Below are 17335 nucleotides of genomic sequence, written 5' to 3'. Positions count from 1 at the left end.
TTGGGACGTGACATTAGTGGGATAATTGTGCATGTTGTATGGTAATTTACTCAGTATTATTACTGAAGGGTATTTGGTCATGAGCTAAAGTACCGATGGGCTCAGCAGTCTGCAGGATTCATCATCTGGGTACGACGAGTCTGTACAAAGTTACAGTCAAATAGTTTCAGTCTTGACCAAAATGGTCGACCGACCGACCGACCGATTAACCCCCAAACGCCAAGCTGCTGGAATGGCTCAAACTTCTACAATCAGTATCTGGACTGATTTCAAATGTTCTTATTGTGGCTGATTTCCAAAATGCTCATGGCAGCAAGTGGGAGGAGTCTGTACATACCCCCAGACACACACTTCGAGAAGAACACGCTGAATTCAAGACACCATTTCTCATTTAATAACAAAAAATTTGAAAATATAAAAAAAGGATGTGATGACGACCATAATAAAATACGTAAACTGCTATGGCAACAAAAACATTCACAATTCTTGAGTACAAACTATTTCCACTACTCTCTGCAACCGTGAATAATAGAAAGTAAACGTAGCGACGCTTTAAGACGAGGCCTTGAGGCCGGTCCAACGGACGCCTCGAGGTTCTGAGTACTTTCAGGCTTTAAACGAGGGCACATAAATAGACGTTGGTTTTGCAGTCATGCTCCACAGGGAATCAAATACACGTTATCACTCCAAACATAATGCCACGCTTCCGTTTTCAAGACTTGGGAAATCACAGTTCTAAAAGACGAAATTGGGATGCGTCAGTCGTCCTTTAGCGTCGCCCGGTCGCCGTCGGTTACATCGGCCTCCACGTGTTGCTGGAAATGAGAACCGTCACTAAATGTCCCAAAATAATTCTGTCCGAACTGTAATGCTCCACTTAAAGAATCTCAACTTCACATCATCCCTAAAGCCGGGACATGAACTCGGTGTCATTGAGGGAAGGCGATGACGCAAAGTGTTTCCAGGGACCGCCGAGACCTTTCATGTTCAGGAATATAGACGCTTTACGGGGGAAAGCGTTTTGTATTTTCTCATCCGCTGCTTTCGTTGGTCCCGCAGTCCCGAGTGGGCGGGGACTGGGTGGGGTCAGACACTGGGGGTGGGATGAGCCTGTTGAGGGTTGCTGGCGGCTGTGGGCGTGGCCTGTCGGGGGAGCGTGTACATGGCGCCCAGGAACTGGTCGGCGATGCGTCCGGCTTCGCGGAGCCCGCTGAGCAGGGCGCCGTGCACCGTGGCGGGGTAGTTCCTGATCGTGTGCTCCCCGGAGAAGAAGAGGCGAGGCACCGGCTGAGGGGGAGAGAGGAGAGCGCGCCGATTGATGTCGGATCGTTCCAACGCGACCAAGGATTCAATGAAATGTGAGATTGGTGAAACGGCAACAAAATTGCGGTAGTAAATATGACCATATATGATATATGATTTCACTCTCCCATTGTGTGTGTGTGTGTACATTACCTGTGAGGCTCCGGGTATGGCGGGGCCAGGCGTGATGGGTTGTGCCATGAGGTCATAGTCGTTGCCCGAAGAACCCGCTGCGACGTACGAGTAGGAGCCCCGAGCCCAGGGGTCGGCACGCCAACGAGTGACCACGGTTTCCTTTGGCTGCCGTGACGACAAACAACACATACCGCTTAGGAGTTTCCATGACGATGAGAGAGGAACCTGTTCACGGTTCAAACGCTCAAAGTACTGGAAAAACCAGAGAAAACACCAATGATGGCGCCTAAAGATAAAACCCAACACTCCTTTTCTGTAAACAACCAACATGATGAAGGTATATTTGAACAGATCGGCCAGTTTGTCAAACTGTGTAGACGCTGAGTTTGGAGGGGAATAAACAATTTGGTGATGAACTTAAGTTCAAGAGTAACTCAAGAAGTAAAGAAAAATGAGCAAATCTCAAACTGAACATCGGTAGTTCATAGATAACGGCGTTGTGAGGGTTTTTGTCCTCGGTGATTCCCAGTTGTGTACCTGCGGGACGGCGCTGCTTCCAAATATCCCTTTGAGAATCGCCAGGCAGCGGCCGACGATCACGTCGTCGCTGATGTTCTCCATGATGCCGGCGGCCTCGCCGGCCATCAGAGCGAGGAGGATCGGGGCTGAAGGGGGAAAAAGTCACAACGTGTTACCGAGACCGTCGATGAATGTGTGAAGATGAGCAAAAGGATAAACTAAAACAAAGCATCTCATCACCTTTGTAGAGGTTCCAGAAGAGGAAGAGTTCGCCACGACTGGCTGTGGTGGAGCCGACGTGGCCAAACAGGTTGACGCTGGGATCCCAGAACACGCGGTCAAAGCACAACACCACCTTCAGACGGGAGGAACACGAAGAACACGAAGGTCACGCATCCAGTTGGAGTTGAGTTTACTTCGATCAGCAAAATATACAACAATCAGAATTCAACAAAAGAAGAAAGTGGCTGACCGAAAGGGTCGAGGCCGAAGCTATCGAGCTTATAAGTGCCCTAACCTATGATTCCTCAAAAAAACATCAATCAATGTGCGCATTTTGATCAAAAGCGTGTTCAGCACATTTAGTGCCATCAACCTGGTAATTATCAATGTGTGAATAGCTGAGCGCCATCTGCTGGAGACGGGAGGTAGCAGCAGATCAGATTGCATAATAATGCAGTATTCTGCTCCGTGCTGCAGTAGAATGAGGAGAAACTACTCTGCTGCCGACGATGCTCAGCAACCGAGTGCACAAGAGCCGTTGGGCCAAGAGGAGTGACGCAGAATCAGAACTGGGATCAGATTAAAATTTTTTTTTTAACTCTTGCAAAAAGCAGCGATCATTCACACGAAGCCCGACTGCAGATCACGCTTGGCACACACTTTCCCCGAGCGGGTTCCTCCTAAAGGTCAGACTCCTCAGAACCGTCTCGACTGCGTTGCACATGTTCACGGCGTGCCTCTAGAATCTAGACCAATCAAAAGGTCGAGGAAAGAAGGCGGCGACCTCGGGGTGATGAATGCCAGGCGCCGCACCTTGTTGAGGTTGCCGAAGCCCATCCTCTGGATGGCGGACGTCTTCCACTCGGGCAGCGGGGGGACGAACTGCACCGCGGGGGGCTGCTGCTTCAGCACGCCGAGCGGCAAGGTGCACAGCACCGCGTCGCACTTGTATATGAAGGTCTGGGTGGTGGAGCGCGTGTTGACGGCTATCACCTCGCAGCCTGAAGACAGACGAGGATCCGTTTCACACGCATAGGACACACACACACACACACACACACACACACACACAGTCCTGTGAACGTACCAGAAGCCGTATACCGGACCTGCCGCACGGCTGTGTTTAGTTTGATGTCCAAGCCTTCAGCCAGCGCCACAGGAACACACGAATAGCCATTCCTTACCGTCAGGTGGCTGCCGGTGAACTCAAAGTCATCATCCTGTGTGTAAAGTAAGAACGTGTCGCACAATTGAATCCCTAAAAGTAATAAAGCTGAGTGACAGAGGTGTCTCATAGTTAATCTAGCGATATCTTGTTGTGAACATGGGTTTGTAAGAGGACTTTGGGGCTTTGCGATGCAACGGCATCCTCAGGACGACGGAGTTCGACCGTTTCAAGATGGGTTCGTGTTCGTACCTGATCCCAATGCTTGAGGGAAAGGGTGGAGAGGGGCGTCGCATTGGCAAACTCCAAATTGGCAAAGTGCCAGTCCAGGATCTGCCGATCCCTGGACGACAGGTAAACGTCACTGTGGGAAAGAAGGGAAGACGAGAGACGTGGTCATGCGTTCAGACAGTTATTGAGACGGAGGCGCAGGTTTACTCACGCCAACGCAGAAAACACTCAAAACATAATGCATATTTCAACTCGTATGTTATCTGGAAACTTTTTTTAATTGACAAACTGCCACAATACACACAGGTAAACAACTGTTGCTAATGGCCTCAGGGCTCCAACACCAATTATCTGTTATTACCATTAATGACAGATAATTTTTACTCCAGCTCAAACCAATATTGCTTCACCATAGCCAGCCTAGCATATTTAGCTTGGATAGCTCCCGATAAGAATAATTAAAAAATAAGAATACTGGAGCAGTGACATCTCAAATGGATGGACTGATCCAATCCAGACCAACAAGGAGCTGCTGCCTCGGTTCCTCGCTGGATTCAAATAAGTGCTTCATGTTATCTTTTGAACCATTTCATACCCTGGGATATTCTTGCTTTAGGTTCTCAAATAGACACGTTTCACTGACTTTGACAGCGACCATTAACTAAACAGAATAATGGCGTGTATACTGTGAAGGTGCCGAGTCACAACACAGTGAGATCAAAACGAGTGATTTGACCATTAAACAAAAGACGGTGCTCAAAAAGAACAGGGGGAAGAACTCGAGACGAGCTCAATTTCCTTCCGGCCACTACGTCTTCGTCAGTACCCACTGGTGAACTGGGTCGGTGGACTGGGTCGGTTACCTGGGTGGATTGGCCTCCAGCTCCTGCAGCCTCTCCTCCAGCTTGACCTGCAGCTCCACCAACTCATCGTACTCCTACACAGGGACAGGGCACACGGCACAAGTTCATCCACTGAGCATCGCTGCAGGGAAATACTGATGCAACGACACTACATTTGATCATTGTGATTATGGAGCACACATGCATTTCCAATTTAAACTAACGAGCTAGAACTTAATGAGAAAATAAATTGAGGAGCAAAACTATTAGATTAAACTGGATTAATTTGTTTACAATATTTCACCATTGGGCTGAATATGAATAGAAAATAATTCCCACACTGAATTTCTGTCAGACGTTAGGAGCTGGTGACGAACATCGTGGTGTGTGTGCACACTTAAAGATACACACCCAGAGGGTTTCAGGTCATGCAGAAAGGACAAGCAGTCTCGACAGAATGGGCTGACTCAACCTGTTCATCAGTTCACCACAATAGAAGCAACTACAACAGAGAGTGCAGCGTCTGGGAACCACCTCCCACCTCGGGAACAGCCACACACACACACACACACACACACACACACACTTCAGTCTAGAACATGTTGCATCCGAAAGACGCCACCAAGCTGACCTGGGGAAATACTACAAATGGCAAGACTACTGAGAAATACCCCCGCAAAGATATCCTGACACAGCCTTACATCTTGTTATACAGTGTAGTCTCACATGTCAAGAGCACACACACACTCATTCTGTCTTGCTGAAAGTGTGTGTGTCTATAGGCAGAGAAAAAGAGAGTCAGACGGTGATTCAAAGTCTTGAAGTGTTTTTTTAGACAGCGGATGGGTAGCAGATAAACACCACCTGTGTTTAAACCAACTAAAACCTCCTTCTAAAATACGCACAGAGCCGTAGTGGAGGCCATTTATCTGAAGCAAAAATACGACTGCAGCGCTCACTCTAATAATACATCCAACCGAGGCATTAAACCACTTAAACACAGCCTGTCTGGTTTACTTGGAGAGCACGGTATTAACATCCATCCTGAAATAGCCATTGTGTATGCTCGTACCTCTGCATTGCAATACCTTTACAAATGTTTGGATTTTCAAAACAAATATAATGTTTCCATCCTACAAATTATGGCGGTCAACTTCCTGACCCGCACGTACACCTAATAATTAACAAAGGAAACCCAATACTTCAAACTACAGCAACATACACTATGCAATTCCCACAACACCACAAATGGAGTTGGGACAAGTCAACGTTGAAACCCGATTTCAGCCTGGAAGTAATGAAACCGTCACATCGGGATCTGGTTTAGACAGCATGATGATGTGAGAACTCTTTTGTAACCGTCTTCCGATCACATGTTCCCTTTCTTTTTCTGAAATAGTGTTTTTGCTTACTTTGCAGAGCGTGGTGAGGTCGCGGTGCTTGCTCTTCACCAGGAACTCGGCCGTGATATCTCTCGGTGGTTTGACTTCACTGGCCTCTTTGTGCTGCTGATGGAGCTCCTTAACCCGTTCCTTAGTGGTCACCATCTAAAAAGGAGACGGAGGAAAAGAAGTCATGAAATAATAGTGGATAAAAGAAAAAATAATAACTCTGTGGGTTGGTTATGTTGTTAAAATGAAACCCCCATGATCAGAGCCTAAAATAAAAGCAGTAGTGATCAGGTCTAACGCCTTTTGTTACCGTTATGGCATTGCTTGACTGCTGCCACACATTTAACTCAGTGTCCTCCATCTATTAGCTCTTAGTGAACCCAATCAAACAAACCCAACTGACAAGCCAATTGAAAGAAGTTCCAGCAGAAATTAAACATTGACAGTCCAATTTCTACTCATGTTTCTGATCATGTTTTTTTCAACAATTAAAAATAATGGAAAATGAAAAGTTCTCCACCACTTTCCAAGAATTCCCTTCGAGGCATCTTAAGCAAAATAGTTAAGTTTTCAGGAAATACACTTATTTGTCTGTTTTTCCGAGAGTCAGACAAACAGATCGATACCACTCACTTAATAAGACTTGCACTCACCTTATTGAGAAGATCCCTGAGGTCTTCCTGAGTCTTTACAATCTTCTTCCAGTGTTCTATCTGCTCATCTTTTACATGCTTTTCCTGCAGCCTGCACACACCATATTAGAATAAGTGGCTGCATCTCTATATTGGATACAAACGTGCAGGACCCATCGGTCACACCTCCTGTATGCGAGCTCACGTAGTGTTCACCATACTCACTGTATGACCACCTCCAAGGCCTGTCCGAGGGAAACGGGTTTGTTGTTGAGGAAGTTAAAGTCCAGCTGGTGGCTGAGGAAGGAGGTGGCTTCCAGCAATCTGTTGAACTCTTGCTCCACCATCTCATCTTTTTCTTTTGGCACCTAGATACAAAATGACACCATTGGACACCAGTCTCAATAATGACAGCATTGATGGAATTTAGAGTAAAATAAAAAAAGAAGACAAAAGCATGCCAGACTCAACTGAAGCTAAATAGGCACAGAAAGAAGTACAACTGGTACAAGAAGCAGAATTTCACAAGAACTTCTGGACTTAATTCATGGAATTATAGATTACTTCATAATCCAACTTGTAAGCGAGTCTACTTTTCTTACTGTGTCATGAAGTTGAGTCACAGATTGCCAAATAAAAACAGAAGAAACATATATATGGAATGTGTTACATAAATGAATACATACACTTGTGCATCGTTCACCCTTGAGTAGTCCAGCAACAGATTACCATGGCGGTTGAGAAGACAAGAGAGAAGAGGGTGGGGGGGAGAGAACATATGAAGTAAACACAGCTTTAACCTCAAACTGGTTTGCACAAAAATAAAACATGGTCATTTAATTTGCCTTTTCCTGCACAGGAGGAAACCAGTTACACATGATGTGGATGCTGCTAGAGCCCTGCTGGCTGGTCTCTACTTCAAGAGAAGTGTCCCGAACATGAACCTAAACATCCTACGACTGTTGCTGCCACTTGACGGACAGCACAACAATTAGTGGGGGAAACACTGTTTATTTCATATTTAATGACATTAGGCTATATCCGTGTTCTGGTCTGCTTTGCTCTGAAAGGAACTGGAGCTGTTGTTGATGAAATGAAGTCAAGCAGTTAAATGAATCCTCCTCCCAGTGTATTTTTGTGGCTTATGGAAAGCCAGATCTCTGCCTCAGGACAACGGGGCTTGGAGAACGGCTAGAAACCAAGACACATAGCATTCGTCTCCCAAGAGGGAACTTTTGTGCATAAGTAAACATCTTCTGTTGAAGGAAGTAAACACACTCCTGGTTTAATTAAAAAAATATATGGATACACATGTATTATACTATTGTAGCCAGAGATGAGCCATTTGAACATTAACATGTCAGTATGACTGCAGCAGGGAGTTATTTTTCCAGCTTCAGTTGGTTGGACCCAATAACACGCACTTTTTGCCATCTATAAAAGTGTTAAGTCATGGCTTAGCTTTACAAGTAAATATAAAACAGAAGAATTAAGCCTCTTTACAACTACTTTAAGTACATAATTGCATTCAGGTATCTCTGGATTCTACTTGTTTGTATGAGAAAAACCAGCTTGTCTGCGAGAGGATAGTGGACAAAAGACAACTACATTTTCTGATTACGTAATGTCATTATACTCACAGCCTGGCCATTGGCTTCATACAGTGGACACTTCTGTTTGATCTTGGCCAGCTCCATGTTAACCTGCTTGCTGATCACTGCCATTGGATTCCCTCCTGAACATGGACACACAGTCGACAATGACACAGCCTGTTCAATAACACCCTCTACAGGTATTGTTTTGTAACTAGAATGTCTCAGAGAACTTCTGTCCTACTTTGTCAAAAGAAACGGCCTCAAATCTAGGTCAATGATAATCTGTCATGATTTGAAACTAAAGGATGTTTTGACTTTATCGACTTAAAAAAAACAACACTATCTGTATCTTACCCAGCCCCGTCACCACCATGGCTCCCAGATCAGCGACATAGTTGCCCTTCCTAAATGTGGCCACTCTGCCTCCAACACGGTCCTGCATGGAAAAAGCAAAGTATATTTAGGTCACTCAATTAGTTATCATCTAAACCCTTAGAAACTTGTATCTATAGGGTGTATAGAGTGGCACTAATCTCAAAATGCTATCAATTGTAACAACAACAATAAATGGTTTATAATCATAAAATGTTTACACCAACAGCTGGTTAAGAAAATGTGACAAAACAATTAGACCAAAATGAAGTGAGAGAAGCTGTTGATCACCTACCCTGGCCTCCAATACTGTAACATCCATCCCAAAGCTTTGCAGCTGCCTGGCTGCAGCTAGACCAGACACACCTCCACCAATAACGATAACCTTTCCGGTCTTCTTCGCTGTAACAACAAATAGGGAGCACATTAACTCGGTGTCCATACAGCAGCAGGTCAGTGCCCGATTTCATCCACAAGCCGGAGTAGGTAGAAATCCCAAACTCAGACAATCACTTCTAGAAAGCAGATCTTTTTTGGGAAAATATAAATTAAAAAGACACGTCTGCCTTAAAACCAAAGCGGCTTGAAGAAGACATAAATGATAGCAAATGGTTAGTGTTATTTTACTTGTGCAGTGAACTTACTCGGTAAAGGCTTGACCCTCTTGTAAATGCCAAAGTTAACGAGGCCATGCCTTTCTAAGTAGCTGTGTATTCTGTGAACCAAGACGGCATCACCTAAAAGGAGAGGAATAGCAAATTAAACCTCAACGACAATTGCTTTCACGACAAAGTAAAAAAGAAAAGGGAGCAAATGTAGAAAAAGAAAAATCATGTTAAATTTAATGTCTCACTGTTATATGGAGCTTCAAGCTGCTGTGCTGTGGCCTCAAATGTTAGCTGGATTTTAGGGTTGTCCAGCCAAAGTTGGAGCTGTATGAGGTTAATATGAATTAAGACACAGTCGTACACAAGTTCAAAACAATAATCCCAAAGTCCTTAGTTACAAAGTAATGCGTCTATGCGGGCGCTTACGGTACGGTTGCGGATATAGAGGAAGACCTTCTGAGTCTGTTGAGGACCGGTTATGATGTCAGGGAAGCAGGCGGCCTCCTGGGATGTCATACGGTCATGAGGAAGACGGCTCTGGAAAGCAGCTCCTTCGACACCTAACAATTAACACACATATCACTATTCTATTAAAAGCATTCAGTGTGATTTAGAATACATTTAAGACAAAAGGAGAGAGCATTCATGGGCAATGAGCTCCAAAATGAGATCAAACACAGGGCAAATTACCAGACTTAACAACACGGCATTCAAGTTAGCAGAGGAAAAATCTCTCTTCTCTCTCTTTAAGAAAAGATCAGGCTATTTATTACACATTTTAAGATTATTTCTTCAACCAAAAACATCAGTTTAATGTCCCTGCGTTGTTCAGATGCATCTCGTGTCAGACTGACCAGACGGCTCCTCTGGTTCACTGTCATTTTCTTCTTCTGGTGGTGGAGGTGGCGGAGGGATGACCTGCTTCCTCTCTTTTTCAGCCTTGGCATTCCTCTCCTCCTCAGAGTAATATTCGTCCTCCGACAGATTAGCCAGGCTTTCGTCCATCTCGCGGTATTCCACCTGCAGCGTTAGGCACAATAAAAGCATCATTAAAACCAGCGTTGCGGTGTATCGATTGGGTGCGCCCACGTCACTCACAGTAGAAGTGCCAAAACCGTTCTGTGAATAAGAAACAAATACCAAGAACATCATGCTGCAAAGATTACGAGACATTACCTCTGTCGCTAATTTCCACTGGTGCACATATGCAAGTGAGAACCTGTGACTTCACCTAGAGAACAATATTGCAGTTGCAAAAGTTGTATTGATCCTTTAAAGAAAACAAATGTTCATTAAAATACATTGGAATGACAGTACCAGATAAAACTAACGTTCACTCTTCATATCAGTTTTGGCAGCTTCTTTTCCTCCCGGAGCGAGAGGATTCACAACCCTAAGATATTTACTTTTGCTCGCTTGCGACGACTCGTTCTGCGAACTTCCGCTGCATCTTGGTCCGCCCCGCCAAGGCCTGCTTGATGAGGCAGTGGGGCTCCTCCAGGTTCACCACTTGGGGATGACCTTTCCTTTTTCTTTACATCCATAAGGCCTGCAGCTGAGGCCGATGTACCAGTCTGGGCATCGGCAACAGGGGGCCGGTCGCCTCCCGGTGCTCCCGCAGCAGATGTAGAGGAGGAGCCAGCATCTGACTTCTTGCTAGACAGCATCATGGATGATGATGGAGGCCTCTCCTGAACACAGGGGACATCATCTTGATGAACTCCATCAAGATGAAACATACAACAGCCCAAGGGAAATGGTTGAAATGTGACTGTTTGATAGTAAAGGGAATAATTTATTTTTTACACTGATCAACGTGTTGGTTGTGTGATGAAAACTAACAACGAAAAATAAAGGTAACACTCTGTGACCTTTGCGGTACTCCCTAAATGCGTTTGTCTACAACAGATACAATATTAAAACCTATTAAAAAAAAATCACACATTTCCTAGTTGTCTTAACCCTTGTGTTGCCTTCGGGTCATTTTGACCCGATTCAATATTTAACACAAATTAACTTATGAAATAATAGTTTACAACATCTGTCAACCTGCAACCAAAGGCTTGTTCTCCCTTATTTTATTTGCTTTGTCTATAGATTGTATTTGTAATCTTATGTTTTCAGGCTTGTTCTTAACATCAGCATCATTGGGACTAAAGATGAAAAATAGCCTCTTGGCTAACTCTGGCACATTTACTGAAATGTTTTTATCAATGTGCACTGTCCCTTATTAAATAAACCATTATAAAAAAATACTATACGGTCACATCACTGAATGATTTAATTAAAATTAGCTGAGAGGGCATGAATGGCGTGGATTATGAAAGGAGGTTTCCATGGTGACAGTAACCGTGTCTTGTTTTACCCATTTCTCCGTGCACCTGGTATTATCCATTCAAACACTAAGAAATGAAGACAGAACCAGAAGTATGGTTACGAACAGGCTAATAAACTGGACACACATATACAAAGTGAAACGTGAACATTGAGAAAACATGTTTGAAAAATTGCCAGTGGTAATATCACAATATACTCGTATAAAATGTGTTTCACCGGTTGATTATAGAATTAACGTTTAGAAATCCTAAGCCCGTATTAACACATTTAATCATTTTAACAGCAGTTATGCGTGCACACGTTTACTGTGCTGAGACCGCGAGTGGTTCCCGATTCCCACCGTGAACAAGTTGACTTTTTAAAAATGTTAGCGAGCAGATTCAGAGCAAAGCAGCGGACCGACGTTAGCTTGCGGTAGCTAACGGTAGCTCGGTTCTTGACAGCGAACGTTACTCGCAAACAGGGCAGAGGAATGCGATGTGATATACCCTTCCGTAAAAGCGCAGCGGAACTTATGCTGCAAACACATATCGAAGCGCTTCTGAATGCAGTTCCTTTCAAATGTATATTACCAGACAATGCTATGGTAGTTCGTTAGCGGCGCTAACAATGAGACCTGGTTAGCACCAACAGCAGCAGGTGCGACCTCGAGAAACAAAAGGCGCCGGCCTCGCTTTCAAATGTGTGTGAATGTAAACACTGGCCGAGCGTGAGGAACACTCCCCTGCACCGGGGACCAGTGTTTACAGCGTTAAACAGAGGAAATGTGAATATTACCTCTCGGTCCTCCTAATATGTCAACACAAAGACAACACAGTAGCAGGTCTCTTTTCAATGAACTCGTTCCTGATTGGTAGATTGAAAACGTTGCCCAACACCACGCAGCGGAACGATTGGTTGAAATAACTGTCAATCCACTCAAAAAGTGGGCGGGGTTTTAATACGAAAAACTACTACAATGGATCCGTTTTTATTTTTTAGGTTTACGCTTACAGTCTGTTTCCAACACATATGCCAATTGTTTTTCAAGTAACCTATAGAAGTGAAACAAATTGCCGTGATGTTTTTTTTCCCTCTTCTTCTTCTTCTTCCGTTTGTGGAAAAACGACAAACAACTTTGCTTTGCGTCTGCACACGAAGCTGACGTCAGTGGGGAAGAAGAACAGGATGGGCAGGCAAGGTGGGGGTGGACAGGTAAAGGTGAGCGTTTCTGTCGCGCCTGCTACTCGGGGAAACTCACCGACGTTTTGTTCAACCCTTTATTCTCCATTTTGAGCCGACTGTGCGTAAGTAGCTAAGATCCAAATGTTGAATATAGAATGTTTTCTGCATCACTTTAACAATTTCACTTTACCAGCGAGTTTGTTTTGAAGTCTACGGAGAGTCTGTTTTGCTCTCGGCTAATGTGAGTGTTGTTGGTAGTTGAGATTCAAGGTTTTTGTCTGTGATATGAAGCCTTTTAAGGCTGGAGTCATAACAAAGAGTCGTATTAACTATTCCGGGTGTCTGTAACGTCCTACTTTAACTCTAATTGAGAGTAGAGGCTTCAAGTTGCAGAAATCGGGAAGTATTTTGAGTCAGAACAAATAATAATTATTATTATTAGTTTATTTATATAGCACCTTTAAAGACACAGTTTACAAAGTGCTCTACAGAGAGTCAAGGCAAAACAAATGGAATAGTAAGAAACAAATGTAACATAAAAAAATATATAGTAAAATAAAAAATAAAAAACAGACAAACTAAATTAGGGGAACCAAAGTTCTACATAAAAGGACTAGATCACTTAAAAGATGTTCTATAAAAATGGGTTTTAAGAAGTGATTTAAAAGAAGTTAGGTGGGGAGGGTTTAGTCATCGAGGCTTTACAGGGAGTGTTTGATATGGCTATTATACACTTTAAGATAAAGTATTATTGTCAAACTGGTGAGCTGATTAACAATCTATCCAACAGAACAAAACAATGGTGAAGGAAGAGCAGATATTAGCCAATCGGCCTGACAACACTGCCTTCACTCAGCAGAGGCTTCCGGCATGGCAGCCTATACTTTCAGCTGGCATTGTCATCCCAGGATTTGTCCTCATCGGCCTGACATTCATTGGCATTGGCGTTGCTCTCTTTGTCACTTCAAAGAGCATCCAGGATATGGAGGTATGATTGTAAAAAAAATGAGAGCGGAAGAGAAAAAGTGAAACGTGTGTAAACTGGATTGAAGTGAACTCCTCTTAAATCAATATTTTTAAAATCCCTTTTCTTTTGGTGTTGAGATTAATTAAATGGACGTAGAGTCCAAAACTGTACACTGCTACCTGCTCGCAGACTTGTCACTTGTACGTAATATTGGACAGAGTTTAAAGACGCGTGGTGTCCTTAACACTTGATGGAGACAGGTTTTGAAGCCATCAATAATTAATGATTGCCTTTTTTTTGTTCTTTCCTAGATTGACTACACTGGGGTTGAAACAGACTCAGATTGCTACAAGTGCACCGACAAGGATGTAAAGAACTGTGTGTGCCAGCTGGACTTTAACATTCCCAGTTTAATTGAGGTCACATTGGAGCTTTCCACAGACACGTTCACACGCATAGAAATACTAATGATGTTTAACTTTCCTCCTGCCGCTGATCCTTGGCTGTGATGCTGTTTTCCTCCACAGGGACCCGTGTTCTTTTATTACGGTTTGTCCAACTACTTCCAGAACTACAGAAGGTACGGTGTGTCCAAAGATGATACCCAGCTGTCCGGAGACCTGGATAACTTTAAGGTGAGTTACCAACATAGGGTTTTGAAGAACACAACTGGGAAAAACTAAATCCAGATGATCTCAATTGGAGTAAAACTATTTAAGAGATATGCTGAATTGAGTACAAATATGCCACGAGTATTAAAAACACTGTTATCTGTCCCTCTTAAAGACTCCCAGTGACACCTGTTCACCCTATGACACTGACGGTGGGAAACCAATTGTACCATGTGGATCAGTAGCAAACAGCATGTTTAATGGTATGTAAGGATATTTCAAATTCATCTGGAATTAAGTTTATTTGCAGTGTTATGATGTAAGTATTAAATCTTGCATTTGTTAATAGATACCTTCAAGCTGTATCGGCACGTCAATGGGACAAAGAAGGAGGTGCCCTTCGATGGCAAAGGGATTGCTTGGTGGACAGATTACAACGTCAAATACAGAAACCCCGATGTCAAGCCTCTGAAGGATGCATTTGAAGGTAGTGACTTACTTCACTGGAACTGTCTGTCCTGCTGAACTAGAGCAATGGTGCATATGATGCAGATGAATTGTCTTGTGATGAGATGTTCCCACTCTACTCAAAAACAGATTGTGTTGTCAATATGATTTTACAGAGTAGGAAAGGAGTTGTATTGTGGATGAAAGAAGCAACTTAGTCTGATGCAGTAAATACGGTTTTCTTTTGTGGGGTTGGGGGTCATATTATGAATAACGTGAATTGTTTGATGAATCATAATAGCTGATTACAAGTGTAACTTCCAGGTACGGTGAAGCCTCTATTTTGGCCCAAACCTGCTTACGATTTGGACCCCGCAGACCCGAACAACAATGGCTTCATCAATCAAGATTTCCTGGTGTGGATGAGGAGGGCGGCCCTGCCAGATTTCAGAAAGCTCTATCGGAGAATCTCTCAGGGTGATTATGCACGTGGTCTGCCAGCTGGAAACTACACCCTTGACATTGACTACAGTATCCTTTTTCTATACGTTATAGATTCTGGTTTGATTTGAATGAAGGTGCCTAAAGATTACATTCGTCATTTTTCACTCTGACCTTAATCTTTTCTTTCCATCGTTTGTGTGTGTGTGTATTCCCCTGTGTGTGTGTGTGTCCCCGTGCCCGCCCGCCACTGTATCGGCCGCTTGTTTAGAGTCGCGTCTAACTTGTTTAACCGGTTGGGTGTGGTTCAGTTTTAACCTGAGAGTAAACACAATGACTCAGGAGTTCCTTGAGTTCAGAAAAAAATAATCAAATGTTCCAATTTACATCTCTGAGGTATTTACATAGGCTTCAGAAGGACGGCAAAGCCATTTATTTACATACAATCTACATTGCAATAAGTCATTACAAATAATGCCTCTCAGATGGATTATGCAGTTCATTAAAGTTGCTATATGATATATTGATTAATCGAATTGAGGCCAATGCCCCAAAATAAATCCTTTCAAATTGAAATTACTATGAGTTATAAATAGGTAAAACATGTATAACCATTGGCTGTTTAATACAGCATCTTAATCTAGTTATGTATATTTAATGCTTGTGTGAAGATCACTGTTTTCCATTTTTTCTGTATATCCTTAACATTTTGTCCTCCAGACTATCCTGTTATGAGCTTTAAAGGGAAAAAGAAGGTGGTGTTCAGCAATGTGTCCTGGATGGGTGGCCGGAATGAGTTCCTGGGCATTGCCTACCTTGTGATTGGTTCATTGTGCATCATCATGTCCATAGTCATGCTCATTGTCTATGCAAAATTCAAGTTTCCTGAAGAAGACTGAGTCATGGACTTCTGCTGGTTGATTTTGTACATTATTAACATGCTTTCGTTCTTCTTTTCCCCCCTTTATGCTCAATGGCATGATCAGGGCATTGTACATAGACAAAAAGGAATATAGAGCTAGACTCCATATGAACGAACACATTTTATTGTGGACATGAATATGTATCTCTAGGATAAGAAAAAGCCTGGTATTAGTTTTACAAATTAAGTTTTGACACGTTTCCCTAATATCTGCAAAATCAGATGTTTTACTATCGGAGTACATTAGCTTGTAAGAACATCTTGGAAATGAGGCTCCTCTACAAAGTCAGGTTGATTGCTAAATAACAGCTCTAAGAGGGGTCTGTTACATTTGTGCTTTTCATCATCACAAAATGAACGACGTCCTTAAATTAGGCAAATAATGTTTTAAGCCATACAATACTAGACAATAATGTATACTTGATTGTGTGAGATGTGTAGTTATATTAGCTTGGAAATAATGCTGTAAATTGTGATTACTATTAACTCAGGGATCTGGTGTTTTGTATATGCAAGCTCATGTTTTACTCAGACTGTGGTTTTAGACTTTTTACTTCATGTTGATATTTATTTAATAAAACATCAAAACTATTCCTCTCTGTCTTTATTCTAACATTTAGTTTAGGCAACGTTGCCATTTTTAACAGTGTAGAGTTTTACACTATCACTAGGTCGAATCCTTTCTACACTTTCTTATGTCTCAAGAGGTCTAAAGTTTCATTTTTTCTTCTTTTTCCCCCGTCTGAATCCTTAAAACAAAATTAATATAGAACCTAACTCAAATAACGAGCCGATGTAGTTTTTTTGCAAATTATTTAGTTTTTTCTTTTGAAGTACGCAAAGCAAGGCAGGCGATCCGGAAGTACGAATCTTTCAAAATAAAAGACATCCTCACTGCACCATCATTCTTGTTACTGTCTCTTTCAACATCTAACCTGTTCTGTTCTAACTCTGCTGACAGTGTCTTCGAACCTCCAACAAAATAACATTATGAAAATGAAGGCACTACTAAAGAATGATATAGCACTGTGTTGTGTGTGTGAACACTAGTCAGAGATTGACTACGAGTTATTGTAGGCAGCCTAAAACATGAAAAGCACAGCTACTCTTACATTTCGAATATGTCTCACATTGTTTATAGTCAAATGATTGCTAAAGTAACGTACTAACGATACAAACGTACACGGACCGTGATAGCAGGAGTCTGAATAAACATGAATAATGCAAGACAAATTATCTTTATTTCAAATCTAACCATCAGTAAAGTAGTAATCCCATTTTTTTATATTTATAACTTTCCTCATATTAACTGTTTTGTAGTTCGGATTTACAGCTGCATCACAGGAGGTCACTCCCTTTCTCCCCCCATAGAGACCGTAAGAAGTGTCATACACAACTAAAAACGAGAGAGAAAAAAATTATAATTTGTTCA

At 42.7% G+C, this 17335-nt stretch overlaps 2 protein-coding genes across 7 annotated transcripts; one reads left to right on the top strand and one right to left on the bottom strand.

Annotated features, from left to right (window-relative positions):
• Positions 1 to 371: 371 nt before the first annotated feature.
• Positions 372 to 12144, bottom strand: kdm1a (lysine (K)-specific demethylase 1a). 4 transcript variants are annotated; one of them, XM_056425904.1, is made up of 22 exons: positions 12129 to 12144; positions 11380 to 11416; positions 10421 to 10705; positions 9869 to 10037; positions 9441 to 9574; positions 9260 to 9338; positions 9051 to 9143; positions 8702 to 8808; positions 8389 to 8470; positions 8080 to 8174; positions 7126 to 7143; positions 6665 to 6807; positions 6461 to 6551; positions 5829 to 5963; positions 4438 to 4511; positions 3596 to 3707; positions 3266 to 3398; positions 2992 to 3179; positions 2197 to 2311; positions 1975 to 2102; positions 1456 to 1602; positions 372 to 1287 (listed from the first exon to the last, which is right to left on the bottom strand). In XM_056425904.1, the coding sequence occupies exons 2-22, from the start codon at positions 11407 to 11409 to the stop codon at positions 1087 to 1089; spliced, it is 2559 nt and encodes an 852-aa protein (XP_056281879.1). In that variant the 5' UTR covers positions 11410 to 11416; positions 12129 to 12144; the 3' UTR covers positions 372 to 1086. The 4 variants fall into 4 exon arrangements, with proteins under 4 accessions (XP_056281879.1, XP_056281878.1, XP_056281876.1 ...); XM_056425903.1 differs by lacking the exon at positions 12129 to 12144 and having other exon boundaries at positions 11380 to 12117; XM_056425901.1 differs by lacking the exon at positions 12129 to 12144 and having other exon boundaries at positions 10421 to 12117.
• A 218-nt stretch (positions 12145 to 12362) lies between these two features.
• On the top strand, positions 12363 to 16494 carry tmem30b (transmembrane protein 30B). Of its 3 annotated transcripts, none has more exons than XM_056425593.1 (8): positions 12363 to 12551; positions 13306 to 13503; positions 13794 to 13901; positions 14010 to 14117; positions 14269 to 14356; positions 14443 to 14580; positions 14865 to 15071; positions 15702 to 16494. In XM_056425593.1, the coding sequence occupies exons 1-8, from the start codon at positions 12363 to 12365 to the stop codon at positions 15878 to 15880; spliced, it is 1215 nt and encodes a 404-aa protein (XP_056281568.1). In that variant the 3' UTR covers positions 15881 to 16494. The 3 variants fall into 3 exon arrangements, with proteins under 3 accessions (XP_056281568.1, XP_056281569.1, XP_056281570.1); XM_056425594.1 differs by lacking the exon at positions 12363 to 12551 and adding an exon at positions 12558 to 12637; XM_056425595.1 differs by lacking the exon at positions 12363 to 12551 and adding an exon at positions 12572 to 12633.
• The last annotated feature ends 841 nt before the right edge of the window (positions 16495 to 17335 follow it).

Source organism: Pseudoliparis swirei, chromosome 11, assembly GCF_029220125.1.
Source record: "Pseudoliparis swirei isolate HS2019 ecotype Mariana Trench chromosome 11, NWPU_hadal_v1, whole genome shotgun sequence".
NCBI lineage: Eukaryota > Metazoa > Chordata > Actinopteri > Perciformes > Liparidae > Pseudoliparis > Pseudoliparis swirei.
This window is presented reverse-complemented; position numbering and strand designations above follow the sequence as displayed.